Raw genomic sequence first — 12,667 nt, 5'->3', positions numbered from 1 at the left:
ACAGCAGAGAGCCCCATGTGGGGCTGGAACTCACAAACTGTGAGACCATGCTGAAGTTGGACACTTAACCAACTGAGCCACCCTGGCACGTTGTTTTACTCAGCAGCCTCCTCCTGCTAGGCTGTGAGCTCCATAAAAACAGGAGCTTTGTCTATTCGTTGTGATATCTCAGACCAGCACAACACCCAGCACTGCTTAACCAGGACTTGTTGAGTGAAGGAACGCATGCTAGGCTGCTTGTGGAAAGAGGGGATACAGAGGACAGAGACCAGGCAAGGCTGACAAAGGTGTAATCAGTGACTCTTCTCCTGTGTTAGGACCTCCATGAGGCCATGATTGCACATTGCCCTTCATTGTGTTTGCTGCTGGCCTCTATTCTAACACAGGAGGGTGAGCGGTGAGCTTTGGAGGGACTTTAGGCTTGTGGGGGAGCAACAATTCTGGGCTCCGTGTTTTTCCTACCTGAAGAGTGAGAGCCTTTTGGGGGGTGGGAATCTCCAGGGAGGAGAACTCAGCCTAGCCCTGTTCCTTGTCTGTCCTTGCCTCTGCCAGGCACACACTGATGGGCTCTCGGTCCTGGTCTTGGTATTACTGCTCATATCTCACACCCTGTTCTTTCAGTGGGACATTTTTGTTGAATTTATGCATTTAAGTGATTTAACTTTGAATACTTCTCCTAATAATATTTACTTATACTCCTTTAACTTTCTAGTTTTTATTGTGCTTTTTAGTCTTTTGAGTAATTTTTTTTTTTAAAGTAGGCTCAAGCCCAACTTGGGGCTTGAACTTACCACCTGATCAGGACCTAAGCTGAGATCAAGAGTAGGATGCATAAGCCACTGAACCACCCAGGCACCCCTCTACTGAATAATTTTTAAACCAGTTTGATCTTATTTAGTGGATGCTATTTTACATTCCTTTTGACTCTGTCCAGCCAGTAAGATATTTTTAGCTAAATTTTGCCCTTATTGGAAGATACTCTTAAATTGTTTATATTTCTTTTCTTAGCCATTTAAAAAAATGTATCAAAATTCTCTAGTATTTTCCTTTTATTCTTTTCAGTTTTAAAACATTTTTCTGTTTGGTTTATCCTCTCAGTCCATTTTCTAGCATTTGGTGCTAAGTTTGAGATGAGAGGTGGTGATGTCAGGGGAGTATGTCACAACAGTGACTGGCTTAATGAGGGATTGTTGGCTCTTCTCCCTGTGCCAACAGTTCCATACAGACACATTCTTCTTTTGCTATACCCTTCTCCACTCATACTCAAATGAGATCCTTTTTGCTGTTGCTGAAGGATAATCGCCATGGTCAAGAAAAAGACTTACTCAAATTAAATGCCACTTTTACCCAGTCAGATAGTTTGGGAAATTCACAGGGTAAGTTATATGAGTTGGAAGTTTATTAAGAATGGCCTCACTACTACTCAGGGGAATTGCTGAGCAGTGCCATCATCTTGTTCCAGAACAAACCAGAGCCTTCTCTAAACAACAAACCAGTCTCTGAGCATCTCACAGTCTTTGTGGAGAAGAAAAGCTTCACTGAGGGTGGGAGTGCGGGTCTGCAACTCAGCCCCCCGAGAGTGTCCTGAAAGAATACCCAGGTGGCCTAGAAAGTTCTGTTAAGGATTATTGGATGGAAGCATAATAGAAGGACAATAGCCAGGCTGGGGAATTATATTTTGTTGACCTACTTACAGAATTAACCCGAGTACATTGATTCACCTTCTTTCTGGTCAGGAATTCAAAAGCTTGGTTGTCAGGTGCTTCTAGAACCACTAGTTCTTGTTGCATGTGTAGTATGGTAACTGACTCATGGAGGGAAGCAGAGAGTGGGAGTTAGGTCAGGCATGGAGGGAGGAGAAAATATTCTGGAATGGTTTATTTCTTTCTTCTCCTTGTTATGTAAGATGTGGTTTTCCCAAAGAAACAATATGCTAAATAAAAGTTAGGGTCCCAACCCACAGAAGCCTATTTTAACCCATGTTTTTGCTGACTATATTAAATTTAATTTAGTTCAAATCAAGAAGGTAGATTTTTTTTTCCCTGCGAGAATGGGGAAGAAGGAAGGCTGTGAGAGTGACCCAAGTGGTTCAATTTAGAGTTTTCATTGAGCAGGGCAAAGTGTGTGTGGGGAGGGTGGAGTGGAAAGACGAATAAAATGTGACCCCTGCCCTCAAAGAACTCACACTGTAGTTGGAGAGACAAACACACACTCAGCTAATATGTGCAATGATAATGGTGGAGGTAATGTCGCACCAGAGAACAGTAAAATTATTAGTTCTAGGTGGGAACATCTAAAAGATTGTGGAAGATGTGGCCGCTGCCCTTTGAAGGATGTTAGGGTGTTAAACAGCAGAAGGGTGAGGAAAGGGTGGATGTTTGAGGCAGAGGAAAGGACTGGGCAAAGGCTCAGGGTGGTCAGCTGCAGGGCAAAATCAGGGCATAGCCAAGAAGCTGCCACAGAGTATCAGAAGTGGGAGGGAAGAGCATAGGGGCAGGTGGGCCTTTTTGAGTTGGTCCAAAGGTGTGTTCACACTTTTCATGTTGAATTACAGGCAGGTGATGTTCAAAAGTCTATTTTTTCTAAACAGATGTGGTCTGGCTTCAGCCTGAAGGGTTGTCTCATATATAATAATTCATTACCACAGAGAGTAAGAAAGTGATTAATTGCAAAAAACATTTGTTGTATTTAACTTTCTTGGGATAGATTTTTCAAAGAGCAGCACAAGAGATATTTTAATAGCCTTATGTCCTGTTTTGTAACTGGTCCATTCTGTAACACTGTACTTTGTGATGCATAAAGCATGTAAAGCCTTGCACTGTCGTTGAGGATACCAAGTCTGCAGGTTTTAACATGCAGTCAGGAGGAGAAGTAGAGGGAAAAATAAAGAAAGGGTCTCTAAGAAGGGTCAGGCTCAGGAATAATTTGCAAAAGATTGTGGAGATCTTATTTCAACGTCCACCTGTTTGTGAGTATCTGGACAGCATCATGTATAAACATCTTTCTTTTGGGTGTTCATGGAGTAAGGAACCTGTGGTAGGTGGTGAGAAATCGAAGTCTGACTTAGTGGTGTTTCCATGATTTCATATTACCTAGACGAGAGGCTGAATGGAATTTAGTCCTTTATTGAGGTGCCTGCTTGAGCCAAGCACTTGTCCATATCTCCATCTTCAGTTCAATTTTTCCATTGAGGAATTGAAACAGAAAACTCATGAGTAGTCTATTGAATTCCTGAAATTCCAGTTCACTTGCAAGTCACTAATAGGTAGCAATATATATATATATATATACACATGTTAAATATATTATAAAATATATGGTAAGATACTTTAAAGATATGCTGTTGAAATATTACAAACTAATTATTGTCTATATTTAGTTTTTGTTTTACCTGTTCAACATTATGCTCTTGAAGATGGACACCATTGTAATCTGATTTTGAGATATGCACTAGCAGCATCTTAACTGGGAAAATGTCCCATCTTACCCTTAACAATATGGGTGGGCTCCATCTCATCTCATTCTTTTTTTTTTTCTAATTTTTTTTAACGTGTATTTATTTTTGAGAAGAGAGAGAGAGCAAAAGAGAGAGACAGAGAGAAAGAGGGAGACACAGAATCTGAAACAGGCTCCAGGCTCTGAGCTGTCAGCACAGAGCCGGACGTGGGGCTTTAACTCATGGACCGCAAGATCATGACCTGAACTGAAGTTGGACGCTCAACTGACTGAGCCACCCAGGTGCCCCATCTCATCTCATTCTTAAAAATACTGACTCTGGTCCCAATGGGGGGACCTTTTTATAGAAGCATTATTTTGTCTCTTGCCCTATGTCTTGCCCATGAGTCAAGAGAAAACCAACAATGTCAAGTGTTTGATCCTTGTACACATCTGTCCCCTCACTCTCATCTATAAGGAGGCAGCTTTCGACTGTAGACTTCTTTGGGAAAAGCACAAATAATGTAGTTGTGTTACCAAAAATAGGAAAAAAAAAAACATACAAAGCCATCCATAAAGCATGCTATCTGGCTAGCAATAAGAAATGGCATGTTAAATTATGGTACCTCTCAAAAATGGCATAATATGCAATTGTTAAATGGTAATCAGGAACACTGCATAGAAACATGAAAACATACTTAGGATATAAATCAAATAGAAAAGAAAAACACACAATTATAATACATAAGGTGCATACGGGGGAGTCCTAGAAGATAATATGCTAAAATGGAAATACAGTAGTTCTATTAGGATAGTGGAGCTGTGGATTAAGAACATTTATTTTTCCTCTAATGTTATAAAGTAATAGTAACAGTGAATTCACCAAGTAAATGGTGCTATAGGTGCAGAGGGGAGATATTAATAAATAAATAGAGGTTGGGTATTACAAAAGGGCAAAACATTTAAAAGAATGAATCTTCCTTCCCTACATGTGTCAGCTCAGTGGGTTATAAGACCCACTGAGTATTGGAAACATTTTCAAAGAAGCTGGTTAGTAGGGTTTGGAAGGGAGTCTGAGCTTCACCATATCTGGATTTTGTTTGCTGTGATTGTAATAGAAACTAAATCTTGAAACGGTTGTCTAAACGTGCTCCAGCTTGGGTATCTTGGCTGAATTCACACTTAAATTCAAGAAACATTTTGGAAAAAGAACCCATGTGCATAATAGATAAGAGTGTCGAACAAGAAAAAGTCAATAGAAAACATTTCAAAAATAAAATGCCTATTTAAATCAAGTTGAAATGACTATTTGGATTAACAACGAGTGAAAAAAATAACTGGTGCATACTTACATTTATGTCTTTCTGAAAGCTCTTGAAGGGAACAGGGAACAATCCTCATGTCTATTGAGTTAATATTAACAGTTTGCTGGAACTGTTGACTGGAATGAGCTGCTGTGTTTCCTCTAACAAGCTCAGACACTTTTCTCATCTTGCTTTCCTTTTCTTCCACATCTTTTCAATAGAATGGCTGTTTTTCCTGAATACTACTTAACAGGTATTGGTTTGGAGCACTAGGCTACCTTGCTGTATATTAGGAGGGGGTTGCTTAATAGAAGATGTTAAAAATAAATCACACACACAATCACACATTTTATTCTCTCTGGTCAAAGTTCAGTCACCCAGTTAACATTTGCAAACCATTGTTTTAGCATTGCAGAAAATGCCCTCAAATGCATATTTAGATACCTTATGTGTCTTAAGTAGGTGGATAGAAGATGAAGACTGAAGGAAGTTTCTTCTCAAAAAGAATTTGAAAATGTGATAAAATATCTTAGATTTCTAAACTAGTAATTGACTTTGGATGTGGACATTGGAATGTGTATGTGATATCAAGGAGTTTGTGCTGATTCCAAGAAATCAAAAAGTAACTTTTCCACTCCTTAAGCCATACCTAACACTATAAGCATCTCTTTTCAGACCCTGTGTAGGATTTGCTGAGTGTCTGTGAACATTTCTCTCCAGTGTCTTGCTATCTCTTCATCTCTAAAGATGTCTACAAAAAACAAGCAAATTAGAAGTTTTTATTCCTAAGACAGTTATCCAATAATTTGCACCTTCATTGAAACATGATTTCCATCTTTCAAAATGCACTAGAATTATTAAGATGTATTGTGATTTTAGGAAACTCTTTTCCCTCCATGCCAAATCCAAAGTAAATTACATTTAGTGCAAAGGTATGCATTACATTATTTGGGGATATACCAATATTGAAAAAATTTTACCCTTAATTAACATCTTCATTTTGTTTCCAGAAATGTATTTGTTGAATAAATAATATTTGGTAATAAAACAAATCTGCTTTCATACATCTACAAAATTCTTTTAAGTAGTAGCAAGAATTCAATCCATGTCATACAATTTTTTATCATGAATTGCATAACTTTGGCATGAATTTTGCTGTAACTCATTTCCTGGCATTATATAAAGTGTCATTGACATAATGCCACAGAATATTCAAACTGGGAAGGAGCGACAGACATACTCTAGTGTAAGTCGGTCCCACTCCTCCTTGATTTCTGAGGAGCAAGAACTGAAGTACAAGAAGACAAAATTTGCCCAGGATCACACATCTCATTTTCTGACATTTAAGCCCTACTTAAAAAAAAAAAATTATATACTTTTGATGCTGAACTTGATTTGGAAATTGTGATTTTTAAAGCTATGATTTTTAAGACTGAATAATTGCTACACTTAAAGACTTGCAGAATTGGACCTGAAATACACAAAAGAGTTTTGTCCAGAATTTTTGTCCTCAATTTCCCTTTTAGGAGAAAGTCGCTTTATCTGATCATTAAAAATAAATCATCATTCTTTGAAACATGCAAAATATTCTGATATTCAAGATGAAATATACCACGATTTCTCTACATAATTTCAACAGGGACTAAAGAGTATTCTGGCTGATTGCCCTCTTGTCTATTACAATTATGCAAGTGAAATAGAAAATACATGTTAGGATCCTATTGTGATTTTTTTTCCTCAGTAGCAAAAAATTAAGTGTAAAATAAAACAGACCTTTGTCATGCAATGTTCACTGATTAGATGAACTTCATAAAAACTGAGCTTTAGTTAAATCTAGTATATTAACTCTTGTTTCATTGGCATTTATAGTCTTTGTGAATGTTGAATAAATGTACAAATAATGACACTTCCAGAAGTTTAACCATGGCATTTTATGTAAATTCTGCATAAAGTTCAAGACTAATGTATTGACTTCATAGTTTCCAGGTTTTAAAAGGCATATAGGAATAGTAATTACCAGTACATATCTCCCAGAAGGGTTAAAGACACTTGTATACATATGTAAAACCCATTTTGACTTGATGAACACAATTCTAATCTATGAAAATATTATGTCAAGTCATTTTGCACCTGATGAGGAAATTATACATGAATGATAGTAAATGTTAAAAAACACTTAAGATAAAGACCCAGTAAATCAATTTAAATGAAGAGTTTGAGAACTAACATAGCCATCTAAAATTGTTAGTTTTTTTACTTAGCTGTTCACACTTATTTTACTTTATTTGAAATCTCTGATCTTGTCAGAGGATAATGTCATAAAACTCAATTACATAATTCAACTGTTTTTAACTCCCCTTTCTCCAAAATCCATCCCACCTAAAGAGGGATGTAGCTTTTCTATCTTGACTTTTTTTCCTTCAGCAAATAAATATTAAGTGTGAAGAGCTTTCACCAGAGAAAAATCATTTCATATAATGAAGCACTAAATTGTTTTGTCTTTCAATTTATTCAGACTGAAAGCAGCTCATTTTCCCTATGGCAAGCCCACGTATCGTTTCATGGCTGATATCTGCAGCCCACTCTAGATTTTTCTTCCTTTTAGCAGGTGCTGGGTAGCACTTTCTGGGTTACCAGAAACATCCACTTTCTGGATGTTTACAAAACATCCAGCATGATTTGGTTGTTAAAAAGCAACTGGAATTGCTTCCTCTCCTACCAGATGCCTCTTCCAGTGTCCTTAACCCTTATCACCCTTCCCTAAAATATGTCCCCAACATGCCTATTTACATGGCTCTCAGGAACCCCAGGTTTGTATATCCATCACATACCAAATCAATTTCTAACAGTGTGAAGGCTGTTGGAACAGGGCAGTTTCCTTCCCCTGGAAGCTGAGTGTAGCCACGTTTCTATCAACAAAGCGACTCTTGTATGCAAAGCTCAGACTATTGTCTCGTGGTCCCACCTGCCTTGACTCTGATTGATGTAACAACAGTATCTGTCATAGGGACTGTTCTGCTTGTAGGAGCAAACGATGATACTGTCCTGGGGCACAAAGAAGATGCTGTCCTCAGGCTCAGGGCACTCAGATCTGTCCCAGGCTGAGCATTTGGCATCCAAGGCACTGTAGGCTAAGGAACTGCCTGAGGGACAGTAGCCGTCCAGGTATCTGGATGTCTCCTCCTGATGCCCACTGTGGACCAGGCTCTGGCATTCTCCTTCTTCCGTGGGTGTAGGGGTGGTGATGGAACTGGCCACAGGCACCTCGGTCTGCCCCTGGCGGGGAGGCTTTCCTCTGAGGCCCGCCTTCTTAGCCAGCTCATCTGAGCTTCCCTTGCCTGACTCCAGGTCTGAAGGGGTCCTCAGCAGTTCCACCACCTCCTTGTCCCTGGGTTTCCGGAAGCAGGGCAACTTGCGGGCCCACAGCAGCTCATTTTCCGGCCACTTAGTACATCCCTCAGTTTTCCTGGCCAGGGCAATGGCCGCAATGCCTGGCAGGCAGATGGCTGGCCCGATGGCCAGGAGGGGTATGTTTCCCAGAGTCTCTCCTTTCATCCCAGAGACGGTGAACATGAAGCCAAAGACCAGAAAGACACTGACCAGGGCTACCACTAGCCCAGTCCTCGGGTTAATGTCATCAGGCCGCATCTTTCACTCCATCCAGGTTGGGGGCTGCTTGCTGGCTAGGGAGCAGCGGTCCTCCCTTCTGTCAGAGGCAAAACCACAGTGGGTTAAAAAAAAACAAAACAAAAAACCAAAAACAGAAAAGAAAAGAAAACCGTCAATTTCCCACCCACCAACTCTCTATCTCTCTTACTCTTTGTCTCTCTCCACTTGTCTGTCAATCGCAGTCTCTGGGTCTCTATTTCTTCCTCTGTTTCTGTTGCATGCTCTCTTGCTCTCTCTCGTTCTCTCAGTCTATCTATCTCTTATTATTGCAGCTTCTGTCTCTTTCATATAAACATCCACCCACTGGGGTCACTGAGATACCTGAGGTTTCCTGCCGTCTCCCAGGAGCAGGGAAAGAAGCCAGTCTGAGTCTCCTTAGAAACCTCCACAACAGCTGTCCCCTCGGCTCTCTCCCTTGTTTCTGGAAGGAAAGCCTAGCTTTCCCCACTGACTCTGCATCCAGGAGGTGGGACGTGAGAGTGCGTCTCTCCCAACAGTGCCCGTCGGTCTCCAGAGCTCTGGGAATGGAGTGACAGCACAGCCCAGCGCCCGGCTCTGCGCGCAGAGTATCGGGTGCTGGAGGGAGGAAGGACTTAGTCTGCGAAAGAGGGAAAACGGCGCGCGAGTCTGGCCTCGTTACATCACTTTCAGAGCAAGCTCAGAAACAAAGAAGGACGCGCGGGGGCGCGAGGGGTTCAGACCCCAGCGAGAGCCACCCGGGCAGACGAGGTTGCCCAGAGCCCAGTCGGGGCGCTTGGAGCAGCTGGAGTCCGTTCCGCCGCTGCCCAGGAGGGCTGAGCAGGACAGCTGCAAAGGCCTCCGTGCTTGGGGAGGGCCGGGGGGTGGTGCGAGGCTGTCGCGGGGCCGGAGAACCGAACTCTAGTCGGTTTGCCCACGGGGCAGCCTGGACTCCGAGTTCACCGTCCGAGGGCCAGAGATACTAGCTGGAGATATCCCTCGGGGACCTGGACCTTTATCGAGTTACAAATCTAGGTGATCCAACCCGACTGACAGCAGCTCCCAAGAGGTTCTCCGACTGCCCGTCTCTCAACCTCGAGGCTGAGGCTCTCGGGCGGGGCTCAGAGGGCTGCACTCCTCCAGGGTCCCGCCGCCCGCGGGCTGCTCTGGGTCCGGGCGCTGGGCGGCAGCGGCGTGCAAAGGCGCTCCAGCAGCAGCGCGGGCTGCGCCGCCGGAGCCCACAGGACCGGCTCCCAGGCTGACACAGTGGTGAGGAGTGGGTGTCAGGTCTTGCTCGAGACTTCTGGGGAGTCAGCAGAGCCTTTCCCCCTGGTCTTCCAGCTCTGGACCCTGGTGGGAGTGGTTTTGGAGCTGGGATCCTACTCCAACACTGCGGTGGTGCCAGCCAGGCTGTCTGGGCCAGGAAGAAGGGCTCTCTGACCCCGGATCCCTATCCCTGCGAGTGGCACCTGACACCTAGCTAGCGAGGAGAAGTAGGGGCCTTGACTGGGTAGGTCAGGCCGAACAGTCCGTCCTGCAGCTCCAGCTTTGGGGGATTCTCTCCTCCCTTGCTGAAGCTGCCTGTCTCTTCCCACTGCAGTGGGGGAATGGATTCTTCTGGCCCCAGGGGCAAGACTGGTTTGGCTGTGGTTCTTCAACAAGGATGTTCATTTAAGCTAGATGGGGAATAGTAAGTCAGGAAGAGAAAAGAGAAGGGTGTATACTCTTTCATGTCAAGGCACTGCGGTGGAAAGAACTTTGAAAGAGCTGTGACATCCAGGCCTTCCCCTGCTTAAACAAGCTGTATGTTCTTGGGAAAGTGACTTAACCTTCCTGAGAGTCAGTGGACTCATCTGCAAAATGAGAATAGTACTACCAAATATGTGGGGAAGCATCATGAGGACTAAGAAAATGTAAAACTCTTAGCACATGCTTGGTAAGTGGTCCTTATTCACAACGTGGTTGAAATATATATTTACATATTATGTCATAATCAATGTAAGGCACGAGCCAAATCATAAAGGGCCTAACTGTGGGGCTAAGGACCTTCAGTTTTATCTAGTAGGCGATGAGAACCATGGAAATATTTTCAGCAAGGATCAACACAAAAGTATTCCATTTTGATATGGCGACAGCAGATTAGAGGGCAGGTTGCAAGGGGTAAGGGTAGAAGCAGGGAGACCTTCCAGGAGGACAGTGCAGTCAGCCAGGCAAGGCATGATAGGGGGCTGAACAATGTGGGACTAGAGGAGGTTAGAAGAAAGAGAATTTGAAGCATAGTTAAGGGGAGAGTCAAGTGTCTTGGATCCGAGGAAGTAAGATGGTAGTAGGAGTCAGGGTTGACTCCCATGTTTCTCACTCATTCAGCTGAGCAGATCAGGAATCAGACTCCTAATTTTCCATGTCATCCATTGTGTGTGTCTTTTGTACTCGTGTTCATTCGATAGCTGCTGTATCTGTGGATATAGAATCATTATTTTGGGAAAGAAAGGGGAAAAGGCAAAGAGTTAGAGTGAGATGCCAACTGTTTGACCATTTGTATCACTTTTTCTTGACAGCCTTACCAAGTAGATAGACATCTGCTTATATCCCTTGGCCAGAGGGATGTCATATGGGCCACGTCTAGACGCAAAAGAGCTTGGGAGATCACAGTTTAATTTTTAACCAGGTTCACTGCACTCTGAAAAACAATAAGGATTTTGTTAGCAAGGAAAAAGAGGAGAATGAATATTAATTAAGGAGGCATCTTGCGGGGTGTGCCACAGTTATTGAACACGTTTTACCTTCTTGAAACCCTTTCTTGTCCTGCCTTTACTGACACCATTCTATCCCAATTTCCCTTCTATCCTCTTGGCCACTCATTCGTCAGCTACTTGGTAATGTCATCTTTATTGTATTTATTTTTATTTTTAACAGAGTCCTGGGATGCTGATCTTCTGCTGGCTATGTCCCTGTTGCTTCCTTCCTGACTTCTTTTCCCACTTTATAATAGTTTTAAACACCAAGTGGATAGGATGACAACCCCTAAATTTATCTCATTAACTTTGTCCTTTTTCTTAAGTTTCAGATTTGTAATACCTAGCTGTCTGCTTGATATCTGTCTATATGGTACACAGACACCTCAAACTCAACATGACCCCAGTTGAGCTCATCGAATTTCCTTGAAACTTGCTTGTTCTCATTTGACCCCAGAGGAGATGTTTGCACCTGTCCTCTCTTCCTTCCTCTCCCTAACAACCTGCACCCTGTAAGTCACCCAAGTCATCATAGTCTTACCTCCTAAATCCCTTGATCTTCTCCTCTTCTACCTGTGGCCTGATGCAAATCACTTTACCTCCCTGGGTTTTAATTTCCTGTGAAACAAAGGCTTTGGATGAGGGGCTAGCTGAGGTTCATTTCAGCTCTACCAATCCATGCTTCTCTGAGAGTCACTTCTGCAGGGTCGGACTGATGTCTTTGTTGTGTAGGTGCTCTGACAATAGTGCTGGAAGCCAGTTGGATTTTACTTTTTTTATTTTTTATTTTAACATTTATTTATTTTTGAGAGATGTAGCATGAGCAGGGGAGGGGCAGAGAGAGAAGGAGACACAGAATCCCAAACAGGCTTCGAGCTCTGAGCTGTCAGCACAGAACCTGACATGGTCTCGAACCCACAAGCCGTGAGATCATGACCTGAGCCGAAAGTCAGATGCTCAACTAACTGAACCACCCAGGTGCCCCTCCCCCCAAGTTGGATTTTAAATAAGCAATGTTGCTGAACAGAGACCTCTATTCACTTGTACAGTCATCTAATTCCATTCTGACTTTTAAGCCATGCAGTTTATCTGCTTAAGCATTAGATAAGAGCCATGCATAAAACCACAGGAAACTTCAATTACTGTTTAATTATAAGCCTGATTCTTGAAGCAGTTCCTTCTCAGAGGTAATTTCAGATGGTCTTTGAACAGCAGGTATACTTGCCCAAGCCCAGCAGCAAAAGTGAGTGTGTGTGTTTGTGTGTGTGTGTGTGTGTGTGGCACCACTCAGGGTCACAATATTCAGAGCCAGAAACAGCATTCCTAGTATTTAATTCCTTGCCTGTACAGGCTGATTGGACTAGGATTTTTAAGCCTTAAGCAGTTCTTGTAATGCTGTAACCATATACAGCTACGTACAAAAGCTTTTCATCAGAAAAGAAAGGAAATTCAGGTTGGAATGAGGCTTTGGCATGTGGGTATTTGAGAAGGAAATGCAGAACCTTTTACTTCTGAAATTATAGAAATCATGGGATGCTGGAATTTGAAGATACTTTGTAAAATATC

General features: G+C 42.5%; 1 protein-coding gene and 1 long non-coding RNA gene across 2 annotated transcripts in view; one reads left to right on the top strand and one right to left on the bottom strand.

The window, feature by feature from the left end:
- LOC132675473 (uncharacterized) overlaps positions 1–12,667 on the top strand; it is a 137,978-nt gene that overhangs the window by 75,545 nt on the left and 49,766 nt on the right. The window lies entirely within an intron of this gene.
- Positions 6,389–9,184, bottom strand: TMEM215 (transmembrane protein 215). The gene is made up of 2 exons (XM_060627819.3): positions 8,730–9,184; positions 6,389–8,445 (listed from the first exon to the last, which is right to left on the bottom strand). The coding sequence occupies exon 2, from the start codon at positions 8,385–8,387 to the stop codon at positions 7,680–7,682; it is 708 nt and encodes a 235-aa protein (XP_060483802.2). The 5' UTR covers positions 8,388–8,445; positions 8,730–9,184; the 3' UTR covers positions 6,389–7,679.

The sequence above is a fragment of the Panthera onca genome, chromosome D4 (genome assembly GCF_046562875.1).
Source record: "Panthera onca isolate mPanOnc1 chromosome D4, mPanOnc1 haplotype 2, whole genome shotgun sequence".
NCBI lineage: Eukaryota > Metazoa > Chordata > Mammalia > Carnivora > Felidae > Panthera > Panthera onca.
This window is presented reverse-complemented; position numbering and strand designations above follow the sequence as displayed.

Excerpts from the sequence above, each read along its gene's own strand:
- TMEM215 (XM_060627819.3), bottom strand. The coding sequence starts at position 8,387 with ATGCGGCCTGATGACATTAACCCGAGGACTGGGCTAGTGGTAGCCCTG.